The 8,237-nt window shown below is 31.0% G+C and overlaps 1 protein-coding gene across 3 annotated transcripts; it reads left to right on the top strand.

The window, feature by feature from the left end:
- The first annotated feature begins 4,248 nt into the window (after nt 1-4,248).
- Nucleotides 4,249-7,986, top strand: LOC129291831 (uncharacterized). 3 transcript variants are annotated; one of them, XM_054929375.1, is made up of 6 exons: nt 4,249-4,655; nt 5,084-5,304; nt 5,504-5,632; nt 6,924-7,055; nt 7,133-7,261; nt 7,427-7,986. In XM_054929375.1, the coding sequence occupies exons 1-5, from the start codon at nt 4,361-4,363 to the stop codon at nt 7,244-7,246; spliced, it is 891 nt and encodes a 296-aa protein (XP_054785350.1). In that variant the 5' UTR covers nt 4,249-4,360; the 3' UTR covers nt 7,247-7,261; nt 7,427-7,986. The 3 variants fall into 3 exon arrangements, with proteins under 3 accessions (XP_054785350.1, XP_054785348.1, XP_054785351.1); XM_054929373.1 differs by lacking the exon at nt 7,427-7,986 and having other exon boundaries at nt 7,133-7,407; XM_054929376.1 differs by lacking the exon at nt 7,427-7,986 and having other exon boundaries at nt 4,250-4,655; nt 5,087-5,304; nt 7,133-7,407.
- Nucleotides 7,987-8,237: the final 251 nt, after the last annotated feature.

Below are 8,237 nucleotides of genomic sequence, written 5' to 3'. Positions count from 1 at the left end.
TGTAATTATTCAATATTAATGAATATTTAATTATTTATTGCATAATTTTTTCCAAAATTAAATTTTATATTTTTTTTTCTTATTATTTAACATTTTAAATTTTATGTTATTTTAAATTTGTTTCACATTTTTTAAACATTGCTAATATATTATATTTGTATAATAAAAATTATAAATTATTATAAATTAATGTCTTTTTTGGTCATTACATATTAAAAAGTACATTTCAAAAGAATAATTTTTTATTAATCCAAACAACTTTTAATTTGTCAATTTGACTTTTGAAAATATATATTCAAATACAAATTTCGTTTCAATAATTGACTTTCACCAAACTGATTTTTATCAAATAAATTTTCATCTAATTAACTTTTGATAAACTGAAAACCAAACACACACTTAGTTATTACTGTACTTCCTTTTGTCTTATATATGAGTACCCTATATGATCGTTTGGGCCTAACTGATGGAGACAAGTTTACCTCGGCCCAATATCCCGTTTCTGGCCCAAAAAAATCCAAATATAATGGAACAAGTTTATCTTGTGAAAATAAATTTCCATTTTCTGAAAAGAAATTTTTAAAAAATGGAATACATATTTATTGAATTTTATAATCTTGTTTATAAAAATAATAATAAAGGATATGACTGTTTCTCCTGCAACAAAAATATGGAGGGAGCACATTTGATAGATAAAACATTTTTAAAGACGATACATTTCTAAATATAAATTGAGATTTTCTTTCTTTTTCAAACTATATCAACATAATTTAATGACCTTTTCTTAATTCTAATGAAATAATTAAAAATGATTTGTCCATAAAACTGACTAATATATCCGATTGTTTTTGGTCCCAAGTATAAAAGCCCATGTGATGTGCCCGACACGGCCTCACCCACCAAATTATGTCCGTTTACAAGAGCAAGGGGTTGGGAGTCAAGTCCATTTCAATAATTCATTAATTAAATTAACGGACCACAATGCTCCTGATGGACCACTCTCTCTTTCACATTAGATTTTCAATCTGTTTAGTACCACAAACATTAAATAAGTAATCAAATTTAATTATTAACATGTCTCAAAATTCATAGAACAATAAAAGAAACCACAATTATATTAAAAAACAATGGTAATATTATAAAAAATTTGAATAAATTAATGTCTCATTGTTGTTCAAAAGTCATAAGACTTGCCTTTCCTTTTTTTTTTTTTGGGGATTTTCTTCAAGTCCACATGCCTAACTAATAGGTTATATCAAGGAATTGTGTGTTCCTTTAATTGTTGACTGAAAGTTTTCTTTAGTTCTAATAAATTGATTAATTTTGGCCAAAAAAATAACAATAAATAAATTGATTAGTTTGGATGGAACTTCATTTATAACTTTTTAATAATTTGATTGAAATTGTATTATTTGCCAAAAGCTTTACTTTTTCCTAGAGGCGGTAATATAGGCCAAGCTTGACATGTTAGCTTGAATAAACTTAAAAAATCTTCAGGTCAGGCTTGATAATTTAGAAAATTTTCTTTACTCCAACCTTATTTGGGCCACCAGAATAAACCGACAAAAATCCGGGCCAAATTTAACCCCGACCATGCTTAGCTTGAATATCCAAATTTATTTTTTTATTATTTGTGAAATAACATAAAAATAAGATAAAAATTGAAAATATTAAATTTTTAAAAATAAAATTTGAAATTACAAAAAATAAAATAAAATTTAATAATTTGAGTATTTAGGCCAGCCTACAAGCTTGAGGGGTTAGAGTCAGATTTGACTATATGAGCTTTTTTATATATTAGGATATTTTAAACTCGATTTCAATAAACCCAACCCAAATTAAGTTAGACCTAAATAGGTCTGGCTATACCAACTCTATTTTTTTGCCTTGGTTTGGATGGATCGAACGAAAAATAAGAAAAAAGAAAAACAAGAAAACTAGAAAAGAAAGCCTGTTTGGTTTTTGTTTTTAAAAACAGTTTTATAATACAGTTTTCAAAACTATTTTTAAAACAAAATAAAATAAAAATTTGTTTAGTTATATCAATTAAAAAAAGGTTGTAGAATTAAAAAAATGAATTGATAGTGATGGTTATATACAGTTAATGATGATGATTAATAATAAAAATTAATTAAGGTAATTATAATTTTTAATAGTCAAATGTAATGTTTTTAAAAATAAAAATAAAATAAAAATAAATTAAAGTTGGTTCTATTTTTTATTTCTAAAAACAAAAAATTAAAATAGTTTTGGAAATAGTTAAATAAAAAACACTTAGCCAAACAAATTTTAAAATTTTTCTATTTTTAAAAATAAAAAATGGTTTTTAAAAATTGAAAACAAACAAGCTTGAAAACTCTTCAAAATAGTAACTTTTTTTAACTACTTTTGAAAATTTTTTCTCCTAGGCCTTGTTTGGTGTGTGTGAGAATCCTAAATGCAAAAACAAAATTGGACATGAAATTTGAATTTTAGCATGTTTGGTAAAGTAATATCTGGATTTTCTAGAATCTCAATTCTAACAAAAAAGTTAGAATCAAATTCCATCAAAACCATCATAGAATTGGTTTAATTTCCATGGAATCCTCTCTTGGACATTTTGGTCTTCACCATCATCTCTTTCATCTTACTCCAAACCAACATATTTGCCTTCTCACTCATGAGTTGCTGAAGCTTCTTGGCCTTTGCTAGTTTCATTTAGAGAAGCATTAGCGTCAATCGCTCAAATTGTAGCCATCCTATCGCTAACCTCATCGAGTACAACTTTGTTGATGGTAATCGGAGGGTAGAGTGGAGCAATCAAGGCATTCCCAACTGAACTATCTCCACAATGGTAGTTGGAGGATTAGAGTGGCAACTAACATGCCATTAGGTTGTGTAAAAGGGCAATGATCGATGAAGAGGGGTTAAAGTTATGTAGGCTTGATGATAACGCTCATCTTGAAATTGAAGAACTTGAAAAAGTATAAGAATAAGGTACCTATGTGATGGTTTTAGATTGTAGTTTCTCTAGTCTTTGTTCATGGAAGAAATGATTTTCTCTTCATACATTAGCATCGGCTTGCAAATCATTTAGGCACCATCACAGTCACAAGGATGAGTTTTTTTTTTTTTGAAAAAATTGAAATGGACCCTTTGGTCTTTTTCTATTTTAAATAAATATTTATATTAAAATTATGTTAGAATTTCATTATCATATCAAATACACTTTTAAAATTTAATTCTATTTTAATTCTAATTTTAATTTTGATTCTATCAAAAATTCTTTCATCATACTGGATGAGGCATTAGTTTTTTTTCTCCTCTTTATTTTCTTTCTACCTTTCCCTCTATCCAATCCAAACTAAGCCTTTATTTCATTATATATACTCTTTCATGTTCTTAATGTAATACAAAGTTAACCCATTTTGTATTTATTGAAAAATACTCCATTCAATTTCTATTATAAAACATTTTTAATACTAATTTACTGGCACTAAAGAGAAAATATTAAATCATTAATTTTGTCTTAAACAAGAATAAATTTCCAATTGTACTCATATTTAAATGAAAAATTTTTAAAATTACATTAATTTTTTTCTCACGGTGAAGGAGTTTAAATAAGGGTTATATTGAAAAATTTAATTAATATCATATCAATTGTTTCATATTAAGGACCATCAATCTATTTTAGATAATGCTTTATAATAAAATTAGGAGAAAGTATTAGTTATATCTTTAAAATTGTAAAAAAAATGTATATATCTTTTTAATTTTTCCCTCCTTTATCATTAATAATCATAATAATAACAATAATATAAAACTATTTTAAAAAAATTTGCCTTACATTAAAAACAGATGGATTACACTTCATGTTTAATATACTCCATTCATTTTTATTTATATAAAAAATATCACTTTTAAATTATTTTTTAATGAGCAAAATTACATTTTTTTAATAGGCATTTATTACAAATTTTTTAAATTATTTCTCATAATTTTAATTATTTGTAATCATAAAAAATAATTAATGAATGTTTGATTAAAACAATTAATAAAATTTATTGTAGTTAAGTTATTTTATTTTTAGACTTAATTAATATAATTAATTATTTTTTAAATGCATGATTTTAATAAATAAAAATGAAGGGAGTATTGGTTTTATTTATTTAAATTTTTTTTTTCCCGGATACGTATACTATTCTTTTACATGGGACAGACCTATTCGTGATAGTTGATTAAATACTGGCATCTCTTACAACGAGTGAGAGATTATTTCGGATAGGGGTGGTAAAAACGAGTGGACTGGTTTCAGAGCTCCGGCGCACCTTCCAAAATATTATGGCAAAAACAATGATAGGCTCCACGCACAAGCTCAAACATGGCTTCTTTCCTCTCCTCAGCCATTTCTAGCTCCACCCTCCCCCTTCCCTTCTCAAGAGCTTTCTCTGTCATGGCCTCCGGCGGCGTCACTACCCCCACACAGGTTGTTCCCGCCGTCATCGTCGGTGGCGGACGAGTCGGAAGGGCCTTGCAAGACATGGGCTCCGGCCATGACTTTCTCGTCAAGAGAGGAGACCCTGTGCCCCTCGATTTTCAAGGCCCTATCTTGGTCTGCACAAGGAACGACGATCTCGATCAAGTTCTTGAAGCTACTCCACGATCTAGATGGAGTGGTAACTAAGACTTCCTTGTTATTCCAGTCCACTTCAATTTGTGATTTAATTATATCATTTAAGCTCGGATTTCGATGTTGTTTCTGTTTTCTGCGAGGAGAGCCCATGTGCGTTATACTGTTGAGCAGAATAGCACGTACTTCTCCTTACCCCAAAAAAGAAAAAAGAAAAAAGGAAGGAATATCATTAGCATGCACTTCTCTGAGCGTATTAGCCGATGGTAGAATTTAGTAATTTCTTCGGAAAATACTTGATATCTTATTATCATTCCCAGATTTGTCTAGTTATCCTGTTATCGTTTTAATAATTTCTTTTGGTTTATGAGCTATTATGTGGCTGCTCTGCTACTTGTCTCTGTATTTCTACGGTGAATTATTGTTCCTTGTTAATTTTACTAGTTATGTATTAACGAGAGTTTGAAAATGTAGCAGATTTGGTGTTTTTCCAGAATGGAATGCTTGATCCATGGCTTGAAAGTAAAGGCTTAAATAATGCAGACCAAGTATTGGCATATTTCGCTGTGTCAAAACTTGGAGAAGCCCCTATTGATGGTAAGACTGATACTAATCCTGAAGGGCTTACAGCTGCTTATGGGAAGTGGGCATCTGCTGTGGCGGGACGACTACTTGCTGGAGGCCTCTCTTGCAAGGTATTATATATTGGATATTTACTTGTTTTCATTATGAATAATGTATTGTTAGCTTTCTTTTCTGGTGTTTCTTTACTGGCTGAAGTCTTGTAAAGCTAAAATTATAGCATTTCATGCATAATTGTTAAAAGGAAATATTATAATACGACTAATAATTTGTCATATACTGATCTGTGTCAAAAAAAAAAAAAAAAGCCAGGTTCTTGAAAAGGAAGCATTTCAGAAGCAGATGTTAGAGAAGCTAATATGGATTTGTTCATTCATGCTTGTTGGAGCACGTAATGGAGGGGTGTCTGTAGGTGCTGTGGAAAAAGAATTCCGCTCTGATGTAAGTTTGCAGTCTGACTATTTCTCCAAGACATTGCTTGCTCTGTCAATTAACCGCTTGACAATTCTCCCAAGATATAAGATGATATGGGTGGACGAGGATACAATTACACTACTGGCTTGACCTGCACATTAGTGGATGTAAATCCATCTTTTTTATTTTTATTCAATTATTTTTTAATTTTTAATTCTTTATGAAATGTCGTAATTTCAAGAAAGTCAGTAATGTGTCAGTTGAAGTTATCCTATAGTTGTTGCCGAGAAAATAAAAAGAAGTTATCCTTAGTTAGCCGATGATGTTTAGTGTAATTTCAAGACACAATGGGGGATGCATGTGTGCGCATAGTGGGTGGAAGTTAAGTTAAAGAGGCTACATTAGCTACATTAGTATAGACTTGTCACTGAATGGATTAACATTAGGTTAAAAAAAGGTAATCAGTAAATTGTTTCATTTTTTAATGCTATTGTGTATTTAGGGGATCTTTGTCTTTCTATTTCTAATATCTTGCTTTTGGTCCAGGATACAAGTTTTTCTTTTGTATTTGTTTCTGGTGGTGCATGATTAGAAACTAATGCCTCCTGTCATCCACAAATAGTGGCGTGTTCTTTATTTTATTTTTTATTGCTGACTACTGAGCCATGAGCATATGAATTTTGCATTTTTGTTTGTGACCTTAATATGAAGGAAGGATATGCTACATACCTGTTATATGGAATTCTTCTAGGATGTCAAGAAGTGCAATGACTAACTTGGCTCCAGGGAAAAAGGTAAAATAAGAAGGAAAAAATGAAAAGAAAAATAATTGAGGAGAGGTACATATTATCATTTTGGCATATTTAATTTCTGTATGCTAGTAGGATTACAAATGAAATGGTGAATATGAGTGTTAGTTGAAATCAGGATTGCATGGGTTAAGTTCAATGTTTCAATTTATTTGCTAGGGTTGGTTTGAGGGGATGGATCTTGGATTCACTTTTTGTCAAATTGCATGAACTGATAGAGTTGACCACTTGATTCTGGATTTAATAGTCAGATTTGCATGGATTAAGCTCAATCTTTCCTTCTATTTGGCTAGGATTGATCACTTGATTTGGAGGGTCAATCCTAGATCCATTTTATGATGAGTTTGACCTAAATGCATGTCCTAATAATGCACTGGATTCCAGAGATGAATTGTGCTTTGCAGTCAAATTTGGCATGATAATTGAGGCCAAAAGAAAAAGGAACATTTTATTTTCTAGAAATGAATTATGGATAACATGTCTCTGACTAATGTTTATAATGATTTTAGGTTTCCAAGCTTATAGAACAACTAGCATCAGCAGCAGCAGGCGAAAAGGGTTTAACATTTGACGAAGGCATGGTTGAGCGTTTATGTGCATATTCCCGAGCTGTTGCCCACTTTCCCACTGCAGTGAAGGAGGTAAAAGAAGACAAATTATTAGCATACATTTTTTGAAATTCCATGGTGAAGTTACCAACTTCTTGGTGTATTTACAGTTCAAATGGAGAAATGGTTGGTTTTATTCTATCTCTGAGAAGGCTATGGCACAAGGAAAACCTGACCCATGTCCTCTGCATACCCAGTGGCTAAAAGAGTTAAAGGTTGTTTAGAGCTTGAGGCCTCATGTATCCTCTGGTTTGCGGGATCAGTAGTTTTGTTAGTTAGTTGGGATACCATTTTGCTTGTGCGTTCACATTTTGCTTAAAATTATTAAGATCCTTGAAAGAATTTAGATCAAACAATTCTGGATTCTCAAGATCTTTTATCACAATTTCCTTAGAGTGCCAAAGAGATACAAGAAATGGGAGTACGTCAAGTGAGACACGAGGGTCAATTTCATTAGAAGCATGCAAGTACAATTGGTGCTCCATCAAATAGAGGGAAAAGCAAAGTAGAACTAACCTAAGGAGCCTAAGCCGGTATAACATGCCGAATGAACTTGGGTGATGCTAGGTCAACATTTGAGTTTTGCATTGAACAAGTAGATTTTGAGGTTGAATCGTTGAAGTGTTGAAAGACTTTAAGTTACATGCTCATTGCCTATTTATAGAAGAAGATGGTGGCGTGCTCCTTCAATTTTGAATTTCAGCTTGAAGGGAGTGGGTTATTTTTCCGCATCATTAGTTAGAAGAGGATGCTGACTCATCGTGTGGAGAGGTGTGGGCAAGAGCACCATATATGTCGGGTAGTAGGATGAGTGGATGAGAACAGATTGTGATGCCCCTAAATGCAATGTTTCACTTAGTTCTGACAAAGCAGGCCCTTGACCTGGTGGCTGGTGCGCCAAACCAGTCCAAATACTTGTATTCCTAATTCCTATAACAATTAACTAGCATAAGTTCATCTCCAATCCATACCCATTAGTTGAGAATGAAATTTGGAAAAGTTTTCCATAAATAATTCTAAAACAGACAAATTAAACTTGGTTTAATGAGACACAAGATGTTAAACGAAAGTGAAGGCTCAAATATTTCACATATATTAAATTGCTTAGTTTGCCTGCTCAATATCCTAATAGCAACGTGAAAAGTTTGATGGAGTCTCCCATAAAAATGGAATCATTCAATAATTTTTCAACAATCAAAATTACTAATAATAACA

The sequence above is a fragment of the Prosopis cineraria genome, unplaced genomic scaffold (assembly GCF_029017545.1).
Source record: "Prosopis cineraria cultivar Desert tree isolate PC_DT_omini unplaced genomic scaffold, ASM2901754v1 PC13, whole genome shotgun sequence".
NCBI lineage: Eukaryota > Viridiplantae > Streptophyta > Magnoliopsida > Fabales > Fabaceae > Prosopis > Prosopis cineraria.
The sequence above is the reverse complement of the archived record's forward strand: the minus strand, read 5'-3'. Positions and strand labels throughout refer to the sequence as shown.

Coding starts and splice junctions, on each gene's coding strand:
- LOC129291831 (XM_054929375.1), top strand. CDS start 4,361: ATGGCTTCTTTCCTCTCCTCAGCCATTTCTAGCTCCACCCTCCCCCTT. Junction 4,656..5,083: donor TCCACGATCTAGATGGAGTG/GTAACTAAGACT, acceptor TTGAAAATGTAG/CAGATTTGGTGTTTTTCCAG. Junction 7,056..7,132: donor TTCCCACTGCAGTGAAGGAG/GTAAAAGAAGAC, acceptor GTGTATTTACAG/TTCAAATGGAGAAATGGTTG.